This window comes from Amphibalanus amphitrite, unplaced genomic scaffold, assembly GCF_019059575.1.
Source record: "Amphibalanus amphitrite isolate SeventyFive unplaced genomic scaffold, NRLGWU_Aamphi_draft 000389F_arrow, whole genome shotgun sequence".
NCBI lineage: Eukaryota > Metazoa > Arthropoda > Thecostraca > Balanomorpha > Balanidae > Amphibalanus > Amphibalanus amphitrite.
The window spans coordinates 1,818-17,680 of NW_024881883.1; the positions used below are offsets into that span (position 1 = coordinate 1,818).

General features: G+C 46.2%; 1 protein-coding gene across 1 annotated transcript in view; it reads right to left on the minus strand.

The window, feature by feature from the left end:
• Positions 1-7,685: 7,685 nt before the first annotated feature.
• Positions 7,686-15,863, minus strand: part of LOC122390291 — a gene marked incomplete at its 3' end in the record, with an annotated part of 63,730 nt that continues 55,552 nt past the window's right edge. The window contains exons 4-5 of the mRNA XM_043383057.1: positions 10,786-11,004; positions 7,686-7,796 (exon numbers count right to left, since the gene is read on the minus strand). Of these exons, the coding sequence (XP_043238992.1) occupies positions 7,686-7,796; positions 10,786-11,004 (330 nt within the window). The remainder of the gene's footprint in view (positions 7,797-10,785; positions 11,005-15,863) is intronic.

The following is a 15,863-nucleotide window of genomic DNA, read 5'->3' on the forward strand; positions in this document are numbered from 1 at the left end:
TGCACAAAAATGTGGCATTCGTCTACTTTTCCACATCTTCTATTAGCGACTTGATTTGACCTTAAAGGCCCATCTTATACCAGTAAAAAAATCACCTGCGTGATAATTATTTGCCAAAGGGCGCTCTACGCAAGAAGCGCCAGCCGGTCAAAAAACTGGCGAACGATACGATCTTTCTATTGCTTGAGTTATATTCAATGAAAATTTCAGGAGACATAAATAAATATATTAATCCTTATATCTACTGGGCGCCCGGAGCATTCGGTAGCATTGCATTGCCAGCTGCAATACCACCATCATATTTGCATTTTTGGGTTCATCATAGTTGACAGTAGATAAACCGGCCACAGCAAACCCATGCCTCATTATCCTTTCCTTCCAAGCAGCCAACTGCCAAGCTAACCGGCCGCCCGGCCCACCACCGCGATATGGAACAACGATGGACTGCGCCATTTGCCTGCGGCAGTGCCCCACCGCGCCGGAGCTGTTTGACAGGTCACCCGCACCGTGACCTCGCCACCCGCCCCGCCCCCTCGCCCCTCCCCACATCCCCACCGGGCTCAGCTCGGTAGTTACCTCTCCTTGAATCTCACATGGACTCGACTGAGGCTCAACGCCATCTAGTTTCGTCTGGAGATCCTTACTAGATCCACTGTACATAAGAAGTTTTTTTGCGAAAAAGGTGGGTGTGTATCTGGTGAATATACATATTGCATGATTAATGCGACCTTGACAGGGGTGGAGAATTATGTAAATCCCAGGGTTGCCTTTTCTGGACGGACCTATGCACCTACCCTACCTACAATTTCCCCAATTTCATTCAAAATTAGCTACAAATGAAAGGTTGCCTTTTGTTCATGGGTACCTTTGGAAATAAGAGTGTGTTTAAGAGAGTGTGATAAGAGAGTGTGAAATAAGTGTGTGGAAATAAGAGTTTTTCGTCAATAACTAGGTACCGATCAAATTGAGCTAGCGAGTCGGGAAAGCCACCTATGGACTCAAGAAGACCTGCCGAATCGAATGATATGCGACATGAACTCCTTCGACCAATTTCGTGACCTGGGGACGCCGACCTGACCGTGACCCGAGGTCAACACCCTAAGTTTACCTCACCCAAACAAAAAGTATATCATTCGACGCGCCTGAGAGAGGCGAACACGATGCTGGCAAAATCGCGGCTCTGCGGCCATTTTTTGCGAAGTTATTCGCCAAAAACGGAACCGTGCCTTGAGGCACTTGACCTGACCTCAGAGGTCACCGGTTTTTGTTTGTTTTGTTGGGTTAGGCCCTTTCAGTCCAATGAGACCATTTCAGAGTCGGAAGGATGATAGGATATACATAGGGGGAGACATTGGTCTGGGCAGGCACCCTAGTGAGTCGCCGGGGCTGAGCCCGTCCAGAGGACAGGCCACCCAGCCCCAAGGCACTCACTGCACCCGGCTACGGGGTGCGCTCCCTCGGGAGCAGCGGTGCCGCTCCAAGGGAGCAGCCCGCATGAGATAAAGTTGCCTGTCCAGCCCGGAGGGGGTTGCGGTGTGGAGGAGAAGGATTTCAGTATCCTGAGGATAGAAGCACGGAACGGTGTCAGAGGTCACTGGTTGACCTAGGACCATAAAATCGGGTATCGATCTCTGCGTCTCGTAACGGCGCACACGCTCGTTTTACCGCGACGCGCTAGCTCCACCTGGGGCGAAACGGCGAGGGGGGTCGTACCCGCCCCCCGCCCCCTCGGCCAGCGCGTATGTAGAAAACCTATAGGACCGGGCCGTGGAGGGTTAAACTGGCCTCTGAAGGCCCAGACCGTCTAAAAGTCCCACACCGGCCTCTGATAAGTGAAAGTCGATCAGCCCAGTTGCAGTGGTCGCCGATATAAAACCTCTTAAAACGTTATAGGCCTGGCTGAGCCTAGCTGGGCCGTTCATGCTGATTTTTATAGGTATATTGAAAAGACTCGCTTTGCACGTTTCACGCTTGCTCGTAATGAAAAAGTTGCTGGATGCCTCTGGAATTTGCATGGGTGCCAACGGCTGCGGAGGACAGGGGAACGCGTCCATCAGTTTGAGTTTATGGACGGGAGAGTGGAGACTCCCTGAAATTTCAACCAATGTTTTTCTTTTTTTGTCTCTATTTTTTTTTACCTCTGAGCATGTTTGCGAAAACAAAGTGGCCGAAATCCGAGGAGAAATCGGATTTTGGGGGTAGGTTAGGTTTTAGATCTCTGGGACCCTGGCCCCCCCACTTTCGAAAACGTTCCTACGCCTATGAGCTATGGTGCAGCATAGCAAGACGCTCCTATACCAGCCCGCTATGTAGAGACTAGAGATTATTGCACCCTCAGCCATTTTAACGTGAGAAGTTTGGATCCGTCACTTCCAGCCAGGCTCTCAGGTCATAAACTGGAGTAAAGCAAAATGTCAACTCTGAACAGACATGCCACGCAACCGGCCCTCTTTTCAATATTATTAGCTTTCTGCAATCATCGTCTGACTCCATCTCGATCAAACGCAGCATCCGGTTTCTACAGGGGCGTTTGACTGACCGGCCACACAATAACAAAAAAAAAAAAAATCAAAGCTTCATGCACACATATGCCATACGTAAGAAACGGATGAAAAAGGCACAACCACGGCACAACTCTGCGCGGCAAACAACGGACAATGTCCCACGCAAGATCCCGCGTTTCTTCAGCGGCCTTGAACGGAATGAAAACATTACATTTCTTTTTTGGAGCTATTTGATGACGTCAAAAAATACCATACCCGTTTTAATGGTCAAAATCGAGACAATTACTCACAAAAATGTTTCTCTTTAAGCATTACAAATAAATACTTTTAAATATTTAAATGACATTGTTTTTTCAAACAAATTAATATTATTTGCTTACTTAAACGTCATATACAATGCTGAGATCACTACGGGGCCGTCATAGAGTGTAGCTGCACTGGCAACCTTTAGGCTAGACTCCAGGGGTCATTATACCAGAACAACATGATTCTACCAGCCAGTAGTTCATTTTTCTACTAGATTGGTGCTACGCTCAGCATTTAGGTGCCAGATTCAGAGAAAAGAGTAAGGCGTACCGATGAATAGGTGCCAGAAACAGCTAATTAAGGTCATTTTCCATGATTGGTGCTGGTATCCACCAAATAGGTGCTGAGGACCAATTTTGGGGCGAGTCAGCTTTTAGATGCCAGAAATAGCTTTTCTGGGACGCAATTAAATGGCGTCCGTTGTTTTTTGCTTTCTGAGGTAGGATATCAATGACAACTGACATTGAAGTGTATGTACAAATTCAGAGTTTTGGTGTAAGTTCAACTAGAGGAAAACGCCCATACAGCTTAGATAGACGCCTAATACAGTTAGCAATGGCCAATGGCATTATCCCGGACAAGCAAACGGGGTAAAAAGTGACAGCAATACCTCCACGTAATCCCAGAGATAGGTGTGCTACCTAGCTGGCAATTTGTCCTGCTCTGCGTCAGGCCACGTCTGAATTAAATGAACTAGCATCATATTCAAATTTCAATCATTGGCATCTCAAGCTCCCGGAATTCATCGCTATTTTGTCTTCTACCAAAATTAGAAGCCCAATGCGGATGCAGTAGGCCTTATTGCATATTCAATGTCATCGCGCTACCTACGCCACTGACTGGTGTGTTAGCGATTACTTGTGGCGTCATCGGCAGAAATACGAAAATAAGTCTTTAGGTCAAGGTGTGGATCACTGTAATGCTTTTAATTAGGCAGAGAGCAAAGGGAAACTGTTCTTCCAGCAACCAAAAGCTAGCGCTCGATTAAAACTCTCCCTCATCAAACTCCTCTCTATTTTCTCCCTGGCTTTCAGCAAACTTCTTTGTTGTGTGCCGGGTCGCCCCCATCACACGCCCCACAATACACCCACGGGACTCTCTGTCGCTGCCCGTTACCTCGCTGTCCCTGCTTCATGTTGACAGTTGCTTGTTTACCTTACCGGTCCGGAGTCGTCTACTGCGACTAATTACTGTGCTCTTTGCCCCGGGGCAGTGCGGGGGCTGAAACTGGCCTCCATGGGGGAGTGGAGGGGATGCAGGGGGGGGGGGGGATGACGGTGGCTTGGACTTTGGAGGAGGCGGTCCGAAGGCGGGGATGGGATGGCAATGGGAAGGGGAAACGAGCTGGAGGCGGGGACATAGCGAGGGCGTCAGCGAGAGGCGGGGATAAGGCGGGAGGGGAGTGGTGGTAAGAGGGAACCAGAGGCGGGGCAGGCCAGGAGCGGTATCAGGGGAATATAGAGGAGAGAGGGAGGTCGAGCAAAGTGGAGCGAGACAGAAGGGGAGAGGGAGAAGGCGGCTCAGAGAAAGAGGAAGGGAGCAACTCCGAGAGAGAGAGAGAGAGAGAGAGAGAGAGAGAGAGAGAGAGAGAGAGAGAGAGAGAGAGAGCAAGAGTGAGACACATACAGACAGACAGACAGACAGACATGAAGAGAGAGAAATGGAGGCAGGGAGGGGAGAGAAAGCAGCTCAGAGAAAGAGGTGGAATGAGGGAGGGAGAAGAGAGAGAGAGAGAGAGAGAGAGAGAGAGAGAGAGAGAGAGAGAGAGAGAGAGAGAGAGAGAGAGAGAGAGAGAGAGAGAGACGAGGGGGTCCCGGAATGTCGATGTCTGGACGCGACGGAAGCGCGGAGGGTGGCTGCCTTCCCTGCAGCCTCTGTTTATCAGATCAAGTTACCTGCAGCATCACTGAACTTCTCTCATAAGCAGCGCATCGACAGGGTGGTCTCACGACACGATGAATCTGCTCTAAATTTAGATCGATGGGTAGTGGAAGGGGAGTGTATCGTAAGTCTTCAGCACAAGTTTTTATTTACAAAACAGATATCTAGAAAAATCCTGTCGTTAAGGTGCATTGCTGTGCGTCCTATTTCACTGCGCAGTTTTGTTACGTTACCAGGAACTAAATATGGATAAATGCTGAGTTCCGAAAGGCTTCAAAGTATATAAAACGCTTGAAAATGGAGCCGCTTCTGAAAACCATAAACGTTATGCAAATCCCTTCAGTGACAATGTGGCAAATAACCCTGACAGTGTATTGCAAATTGCAAACCCAATATTAACTTCAACATGACCTTGTTTAGCTGATAATGTTCAGGCAATACTGGTGCGTGGTAACTGCTAAACGATAGCCGGGTTCAAAAACAGGCATTGGCGGAGCATCAGAGTAGCTAAAAAAGGAGATGAAGATATGAAGATTTGGAAGGGGACAGCCCGAAATCACGTTATTTCATAAAGCATAGTGAAAGGTGGCGGAGCGTGAACACGGATGTAATTAAAACTTTCACCAGGAAAGTTACGGAGACGTCTTTTTACTTACAAAGGCAGCGATTTAATTGTTAATGGCGTGATATGTGGTGTTATATAATACTGAACGAGGCCGGTGTAAATAAATTTTCAAGACCGAGGTCCTTACTGGATTTTTGAACGAGGCCGAAGGCCGAGTTCAAAAATCAGTAAGGACTGAGGTCTTGAAAATTTATCACCGGCCGAGTTTGGTATGCATTTTACTGTATGCCAACGATAAATTTATTTTCTGGACCGAAGCTCTTAGCCGACTTAGGAACGAGACCATCCCAAAATGTTGGCTTTAGTGTATTCTGGTAATGCATTTTTGACCGTGGTCAATTTGCTTACACCAGTTATTACCACACCCCTCTGGCTAATGTATTTGAATAGGCCAGGCATACAGTAAAGAATATTACAATCCGTAGCAGCAAACTGATCATTTTAGATCTAATCCTGGAATTGTCGTTCCTCTTTCATAATGATCGGCAATTGCGTGGGCGAACTTTATGCAGCCTGATAGGATAAATCAATCTTAATGTGCCCTACGTTTCGCTCTCCGGTTTAAGTGGCCTAATAAATGACAATTCGACGTTGTCGGTGATACTTAACTCTGACGTCTAATTTGTGATCGCTTTAAGGGCATGAATGATAACAAAGAAAGTCACTAGCCGTTTTCACGACGGGCTATCCGGCGAATGCACCTGATTTGACCAAATCTGCACCTAATTTCTTTTACAGCAAATATCTTCATTTTATTAATTTATTTCATTGTTTTAACCGATGATGCTCTCTGACATAGATAACATGAACTACCTGTTATCTATGTCTCTGATAATATGACAAACCAGGCATATAAGCAATTAGTGCAACCCTAGCTGATAGCTGCTGAGAGACACACTGAACCTGATTTGACCAAATCTGCACCTAATCTGTACCAGATGTGCACCAATTGTGTACCAGATGGCCGTCGTGAAAACGGCTATTATAAATTTAAGATGTATTCATACATGCGTTATGCGTAACATTTGTTCACATTTCCATTTTATCTGAGTTAGAGTTGCAAAATTTCCCTACCGCACTACCGGCATGCCGGTAATTTTTCACTACCGCAGGCTTTTTCGTGGTATCTGGCATGTCTTGCCGGTAGCATGCCGGTATTTTTGATTTTGCACAAAAAAAATATCAGCATATGATTCAAACTTTGGACACTAAGAGGCTATTGAATTGTAATAAGTTGGACAATAGGTGGCTGCTGGGTGGGGTGGTTACTGAAATTGCAAAAATGTGGCATCTCATGTAGGGGTAAGCCAGAATCAAGAATGCAGGTTTTTTAGTATGCCGGTAATTTGGCGGTTTTTTTGCTTGGGGCGTGGTAGCATGCCGGTATCCCAGAAAATGTTTGTGGGGCCGGTAGCAGCCCATTGGGAAAACTTTGCAACTCTAATCTGAGTCTATGTCTTACGTAGACGATATAATTATAATTCCAATCACCATGAATTTTTATTGTCAATGCTGAAGGTCTTCTAAAATGCCAGCTTATTGCTTTGTAGGCTAAAACGCGTGTTGCGTATATTAAAAAAAAAATTAGTCCGAACCTTTTGAATGGAGGGATTCACACAGAACCCCCGCTAAGCGAAGCTTGTTGCGTTGGCCCTGCCCTCTACCCTCCTCATTTTCTTTCAAAACGTCGGCTTTGCTCTGAATTCCTGATCTATCATTTGCATCTCATAACAATTCGCTGTCTCACCATGTGTTAGTTGTCGCCAGGGAGAGGACCTGACCGACATTCTCTTTCCGGCGCGAGTAGCTTAGCCGACAACCGCGAGTATCGGAACCCAATTAGCGAACGCGAGTTCGAAACCGAACCGAATCTTAGCAACACGCATTCTTTAACTTTATAACAGTGATAGCGCGGCCCCATTGATTGCATTACGCAGACTGAAGTACGGACAACAGAGGAGTTTTATTTTCTTGTTTACATTTTTCCCGACCTCAATGAAACTTCTACTACTTTGGAACCGCACTAAGGAAGGTTCTTACATACCCCAGGATAGCAATAAAATGAAATCAATCAAGGAAAACTCCATATATTGCGAAAAAAACAAGACAATCGGGCCGGTAGCCTGTGACTGAGTTGGTGACGGTACCGTTTAAGCACATGTCTCTCACCGTTTAACTTACGGCTTTGCCTTCTGTGAGCACATGAATCTCACCTTTGACGTGAGCTGTTGTTGCTCAGTTCTTACAGTGAGCAGATGACTTTCATGTGAGCTGCTGGTTCTCAACGTTGAATCTATGTTTCTAGCCTGTAAGCATAAGGTTCTCACCTGTGACCTGATGTTTCTCACCGGTCAACTCATGGTTCTCACCTGTGAGCTGGTGGTAAGAGCGCACCACCGGTGAGCTGTTGACCTCGCAGACGTACATTCCTGTATCGCTGACAGAGGCGTTCTGAATGGCCAGAACGAACACATCACCACCTGGAGACATATCGCATAAATCGTCAGATATATGCAGATGTTTCATAAAAATCGTCAGATCTAGAGACATATTCTAAACCGACAAGATCATGACCCTAGAATAACATTATACGATTTTCTCTATGCTTTTGTGAGAGCTTCTGCTCGCAGTTAAAAAAGTTCGGGTTACGGTTGTACGTTCAGATGCATCACTTCTGTTCTCTCCCGGCCATGTGTGTTAGTGCTATGATTAGATGGTTAAAATGTATAATGATATGACAAGAATCATTTTCAAGGACTTTGTTACACGTAATACCAGATCCTGGTTTTTATTAGACATGACCAACACATAAGCAAGAAGAAACACCACGTCTACCATATTGGTTGCATGTCTTGGGAAATACGAATCTATTGCCTCGCAGCTTAATAGAAACTACCCGGCTCGGAATGAGAGGAAGCGAATCATATATCACATTCATCGCAGGTAGGTATATCACAGGTAGCATAGCTGACAGTAAAGTATAGATTGCCCAGCCCCAGCTATGCACTATTGGAAGGAGCCGAGTGTGTGCTTTGTGCAGCAGTGTGCCCACAGAAGCAATTGTAAGACATGTAGGTACATATCATAGTCTGTACGATGTTTCTGAGACTTCGTTGATAAGCAACCTTTTACAGAAACACATTCTGGTAGATACAGTAATGATATCAGTCATTTTGTTCTCAAATCAAGTAACGGGTGTCAAGTTCAAAATGGGACAAACGCAAAATTAAGGTAGACACTGTGTATTATAAGATATTTTAACGAAACTTTCACCACATACACCTTGTTCTGTCGCCAGTCCACTGGTACTAGTGAATCTGAACCAGGGGTCCATGCCTGTCTGCCAGACGCACGTGCTCTCCCGCTATCTTCATCATCGATCGCGGCACCTCCGGGACAATTTTCTTGATGCTGCTCAGGATTCTGGCACGCAGCTGCTGATCAGATGACGCTGTCCAGCCACCGCGGTAGACTTTTTGTTTAAGTATGCCCAAGAAGTCCTCAATTGGTCCCAGCTGCGGGACATTCGGCGGGTTTTCCTCGCGGATTAAATACCAGGTAGGTATGCCAGCTTCCTCCAGAAACTGGCACGTGGCACGTGCATAATGAGCTGAAGCCAAGTCTGGCCAAAATGCCTATCCACCCTTTCGGTAGCTGGCCTCGATGAACGGTTTGAGGTTGCTGTTCAGGCACTTTGTGATGTAGACATGGGCGCTAACATTTGTTGAACTGGGGCCAATTGTTGGTTTTGGTACTCCCTTGGGTGATATGGCTATCCACACAAGAAACGTACGTGGGAACTTCCTTATCGGACGGTACGTCACATTCGAAGGTGTGTCTCCACCAGGCCCAGCGTAAAAACCACGGTTTTGTGGCATTTCTGAGCCAGTGTAGGTGAAGTAGCTTTCAACGTCCATGATGACATCTTGCTCTCGAGTGGCACTCCAGTTTTCCCCGGCAGGGGTCGCAGGCGGCCCTTTTGAGATTGTTCTCGCTGAGCAGATACCTGAGGAGCTTTCTGGCGCATCCTATATCTTACCCCTTCCTCTCTGAGAATTTGTCTCACTCTGCCATGCGTTATGCCAAAGCTGCGGCCTAAGAGACGAGGTGAGACGCCGACTTTGCCGTCTGCCATGCGAACAAGGTCTTGGCGACTCTTTGCGGACATTTTGGGAGCAGGCCTGCCATTCTGAGCTCGTCTTATGTGTCCTTTGTCTAGGAATGTATTGATAACGCGATATATCAGTCGATCGTGGAATACCAAGCGATTTAACCTGGCGGAAAACGTGAGCCTTAGTCAAGTTCGAGTTTTGTCAACTACTCTCGCGACAGTGTCTCTTGCGGCTTGCTTGCTCAAAGGCTCCATGACGACTGACCTCAATACGTAGCCACAATATTTTAACATCATGCTCGTGCAATTCACGTATGGACATTCTGTCCAAATTTCAGGTGAATATCTAAAGGGAGGTTGAAAATAGAGCGATTTCAATTTTGTCTCATTTTGGACTTGACACCCGTTAGTCCTAAATAAAGCGCTACAAGGAAGAAAATATACAATAATTAGTTCACAGCCAATGGGCATGCAGAGTGAAAGAGCCGTCACCAGAAAAGCATACTGAAAAAGCAAATCAACGTTTCTCAAAACCTCTACAAGCCTTCACACCATTACCAATTTGCGTGCCAAAACTAAATGAAAGAATCCCAGTGGCTATGCCATGCACATGAACAGCGACCTCTCTTTCATGTGATTCCAGCTAAATTATGGTGTTTCCACCTAACCCTTGAAGAGAACCTCTCTGAGAAACCACCACCAAGTCGTGAAAATTAACGCGTCACCAAAGGATATATTTCTGCAGTTTTTATTTACACAGATCTGGCGACAAACTTACCGTGTAGTGAATCGGAGCCTTTCCTCCGGGCTAGAAATGAAGCACAACTGTTGTAAGTGCGTGCTCATCTGGCTAATAATCAGCAAACACAAGCGCCTTACTCTAGGCCCTAGGGTTATGGCATATGCCTCATAAAGCGCATTAATACAGATGCAAAGCAAATGTAAAAAATAGCAAAAAACACGTAAAATAATGTTTGATTGGTTAAAGTGCAAGCCTCAACGGTGCATGCAAACCCAGATTTGCTACCATGCTCACCCCAAATGTTAAATTCTCTCTGAGAAAAACGATGGTAGTGAGCTGTTGGAAGCGTTTGACGCAGCGGAACAAAACGTGAATCAGCAAACTGCGCCGGCATTTGAAGCAATTAGCGCCTACACGACATAACATGAGCTCATGCATTCAAAACTCCGAACAACGTCAAACAGTGGCAACCAAATGTCAAACATGCCTATTTCTTTTATATGTATATAATATTGACCTTACTTTAAGCCTTCACACGCACTCAACATCCTCAACTAGAATCGTCCACTAAGAAGATGTTCAAACAACCTCTCCATCAACCTCACCCCACGCTCACCGATATCATGCAGCACCATGACCCTCGAGTCATTGGTGACGCGGTACGCTCCCGCCGTCAGGATCATTGTCTTCTCTTCGCCATCATGGTCCTCCACTTTCTTCCAGAGCAAGGTGTGGTTGCCCAAGTCGTTGACCACACAGGTGAGAAGGGCGTCACGGCCGGAGGTGACCGTGATCGGCTTCCGAACGCTCATTGAGAGGTCGGGCAGCGGCGACTCTGTGGGAAGGAGGTTAGAGGTTAGGTCAGAGGTCAGGTCACAGGTTAGGTCAGAGGTCAGGTCAGAGGTCAGGTCACAGGTTAGGTCAGAGGTCAGGTCAGAGGTCAGACATGCAGCACGTCACTGGCCATGATACAGGGAAGATCACAAGCTAGGTCACAGGACAGAAAGCGAGGGTACACTTACAGGCTAGGCCACAGTTTAGGTTTCAAAGCAGGTGTAAGGTCAGATCACAGGTCAGGGTACATGACAAATAACTGGTCAAGTCACGGGTCAGGATACAAGCCTGGGCACAGGGCAGGTCACACTTAGGGACGGGTCATCCACCAAAACACAGGTCAGGTCACAGGTCAGGTCACATGGCAGATGGCAGATCATGGGTCATGTCAAGGAGCAGGGAACGGCTCAGGTCAAATTTCAAGTCATTTCACAAGTCATGTCACAGTCGGTATACATACTCAGTGGTCCAGGAAGCCTGGTATGTGTAAAATTCTTACTCTTTCACCACAGGCTAATGCTGAATATACGAGTATTATAAATTAAACAAATAATACAGAATTCAAGTCAAAGTTAGTTGATCTCAGAGTAACGTCAGATAATCTTCAAACAATAGCCGTTGTTCAGCGTTCATGGAAATTAGATTGGGAAGTCCCTCTGCAGTTTCGGTAGAAGCTGTCTGCTGTAAACGTGATTATCTTTGGCGCTAAGACCCGTGTGAGCGCACTATTTTTGGCCTTATCTTGTTATGTAGTCCGATAAAGTGAGCGTTTGATGGTGGAAATGCGAGCGAATAATTTATTACCGCCATTAAACGCCCCATCCCACAAATCAGTATATTGACGATTCAATGGCAAATTCCATAAATGGATCTACGAACTTCTTCAATAACATTTTAGTTAAATATGCTTGGGAAGTTTTGAAAGCGAATTATTCAAAACGGTTAGTCACATACAACACCGTCACTTGGCCAGTAACCAAACCACCCTACCGAACGATATTGAGGGAGAATTGTACATACGTATGTGTGACGCTGAATATTAAAGAATACGGGACCAAAGCTGTAACAAAATGAATGTATTTTCATATGAGATGGCAGATTACTTTAAAGCAGCTCACTAGCACATTACACAGAAAGGTCAGCCATGCTGCAAACGAGGCTGCATTTACCAGTATGGCGGGCCGAGCTGCTAAAGTCGTTCTGGTAATGTTACCTGTGCCTGGCTCATAGAATTGGTACTTGGTGTGAGAAATAAGACCCATTTAATCCGGCCTGCTGCGCCACCCATGACAGAAACTGAGGCTACAGGATGACGTTGAATTAATATAATTTCCAAAATATCGGTATGAATTACAGAGGCTATTGGGATTTGTTTTGTAATAGAAAAACTATCAAAGCTGAAAAACGGATGCTATCGGGACATGTGCACTGTGCAGCGTAAGTAAAATTCGGCTGACTAAAAATTGTCCATGCTATCAGAACAAATGTGTCCTTGTTTCTTCTGCTTTCTGAACCAGCAACCAAGGCACACTAATTACCATTGAAACAAATAATAGGACAGCCAAAGGAAACCCGATTATCTCACACAACATTTCTAGTGGCTCCTGGCTATCCACCAACGAGAGAACGAGGGTCGTGTGTGGTGGACTTTCCCATTGCAAAGGTCAGCGAAGATTGCCTCGAATTAACCCGATTTAGCTCTAATCTGACCAAGGGGAGGGTATCACATTGGAGAACGGCACCACGTAAGTGTCATCTAAAGTCACTGCCAGACACAAAGCTGGGAAAACTAGTGAAATACATTGTGTGCAGGTCTGTATACTGGTCTGTACACTGCCGACTTGATCATTTATTCCACCATGTGCCTCCTCTTTTTTTTTTTGTTCTTTGGTTTGCTCTGATTATAACGTCTTTGCTACCATGAGATCGGAAGGACGCAGGCAGCAAATCTAGCTATAATAATCGTGTTCTCATTATTCTGCGCATGAGCAGCGATGCTGCAGCCCAATCAGGAATTAAAAGCTTCCGCAAATAAATATTCACTGAAAATGTGACGTAAAATTACTCGTCTCATAAATAGATTTCCTTTGTCCCTTAGAGCGTAAATAAACCCAGTTTCCGGTTCTAATTCATTTAAGTCCATCATAATTTAACAACCACCATAGCGTTACAGTGGGAAGTAGAATAGAGAGGGGAGGAGAGAGAGAGAGAGAGAGAGAGAGAGAGAGAGAGAGAGAGAGAGAGAGAGAGAAAGAGAGAGAGAGGAGAGAGGAGAGAGGAATGTCATTCAGTACCGCCCAAAGTGGATTTTAGCAGGGATCTTTCCAAGCATCCATCAGGCTCTTTCCCAATGAAAACATTGGAAACCCTGATCCAATTCTGCACTGGTGAAAGGCGGCCATCCGAGAAAAACAACAGAACTACGAATACATATCGTCTGTGTCACACAAGACATCGAATGTCAAATATGGCTCAGAATTCCAATAATCTAAAAGGCTTGTGGGAGCTTTATGGGAAATGAGCCGAAATGTTTATCAACATCTGCGCTCTGGTTTAACCCTCGCCGGACCTATTGGTTTTCTACATACGCGCCGGCCGAGGGGAGGGGGGCGGGTACGACCCCCCCCTCGCCGTTTCGCCCCTGGTGGAGCTAGCGCGTCGCGGAAAAAACGAGCGTGTGCGCCGTTACGAGACGCAGAGATTGGTACCCGATTTTAAGGTCCTAGGTCAGCCGGTGACCTCTGAGGTCAGGTCAAGTGCCCCAAGGTACGGTTCAGTTTTTGGTGAATAACTTCGCAAAAAATGGCCGCAGAGCCGCGATTTTGGCAGCATCGTGTTCGCCTCGCTCAGGCGCGTCGAATGATATACTTTTTGTTCGGGTCAGGTCAACTTGGGGTGTTGACCTCAGGTCAAGGTCAGGTCAGCACCCTAAGGTCACGAAGTTGGTCAAAAGGGGTCATGTCGCATATCATTCGATTCGGCAGGTCTTCCTGAGTCCATTGGTGGTTTTCCCGACTCGCTAGCTCAATTTGATCAAGAGTTATTGACGAAAAACTAATATGACCTTGATGACGTCATAAATGACGTCACGCAAGGTCAACATTGCAAAAGTGACGCATCTAACCTTGCAAGGAGTGCATCAAATCACGATTCTGTGTGCTTGAGATAGTTGGAGATCGTTCCCGGCGCCAGAATAGCAGTTTGAATTTTTCCCCATTGACTTATAATGGTGAGGTCACGAAAATGACCTGACCTCATATGACCTTTAGGAAAAATCCAAGATATACAAGTTGTGAGACTCATAATGGATACTAGATCCTGCAAGTTTCATTTCCCTGTGACATCTCCTCTGGCAGTGAGGGCGTTGCGAAGTTGCGACATCTGAAGACCGTGCAGAGGTTCACTTATGACGTCATAGGTCAGTGACCTGACCTGACCCAAAAATGCGGTTGGTGTCAAAAGATGCGGCTTGGATCAAAGGTCAGGTATGCCAAGTTTCAGCTCTCTATCGCCAGCGTGTTCGGAGCTATCGCGAAAAAAACCCTATGGGGGGGCGGCACCCGCCCCCCCCCCCCTCGGCCGGCGAGGGTTAACCAGGCTCTTTCGATCATCAATAAAAGCAGATTAATTTACATCCAAGTGCCGAAATATGTAATTGTAACTCGATTTACTTGGTTACATATCTGCCTCAGTGTTCAGGTAAATACCGTGCCAGGGGCGCAACTCCATATTTCTCCCGAGTTTCAAATAACCCTGGTGGTGTGGGTGAATTTGCATAAAATGATGCGGTCACATCTGAACTGCGAGCACGTGAGCACAATGCATGCGCGTATGCATTAAGATGAAGTACCGTCGCACATCGCTCGCTTACACCCACCCAACACGGTAAAACGGTAAAACATTTGCCTTGCGCGGCCTTCTCGTTCTCGTCTAGAGCTATACGGCGACCCTCCTTGATCTCGTTTCCGCTAACATAAACATAAAAACAAACCAGTATCGCCGTCGGTCCAATGGGTACCGCTGCACTCAGGCCGTCTGACCCTACTGGGCCTGAGGGTAAGGTTCACAGACGTGCTTCCGTGAATCCGGTTCAGGGCGGTCAGGGTAGCCGCAATTTTAGGCGTGTAGAAACAACATCTGACAATCGGAGAACGAATGTGTTCTGTGCTTGTAGTGGCTCACCTATGCGTTGCTATATCGAAGAGTTGAGGTCCTATGATGGATAATCAGTAATCAATATGTAGCAATGCCGTGTTTCACTAGTTCATTGTTCATGGGAGGGAAAAATAAAAAACGAGAACCCTTACGTACACTATAATGCTAAGGAAAGTTAGTTTATCATTAATTAAAAACACTGAATAGATACATAACCATCTTCGCAGGGAAGTGGCAAGTCATTAACTGTACAAACTATTAAAAAAACATTCACCGTTTTGCTTTCAACATCATCCCATTCATGAGTGCTTCCGTATTCGCATCGGAAATCATCGAGACTGGCCGACTTTCTCACTACTCAGGCACAAAAAACAGCCTGAAGGCCATCTGTAGAAGTTAAGTCATAAACAAGTCACAGCGCGGTCAACGTTGATGACAGTCCAGATGGACCTGACTGACCTCAGTGACGATCATTTCGACTCGTGTAGGTAAAGGCTGACAGTACCAGGCTGAAGAGCCTCGTAAGAAGGCTTTTAGGAGGCGGTGAGCGAGAACTGAGCCCTGGATAAACCACGCCGAGAGCCGTGTCGGTTTTGGTAGATCTCCAGCGGAGCCAGAGCGAGTGAGAGAAAAGAAAGGAGAAAGCGAAATGGTAAAATGAAACGGACTCTATTTTTACTGCCAGGGTCGAGAGATGCTGCAATA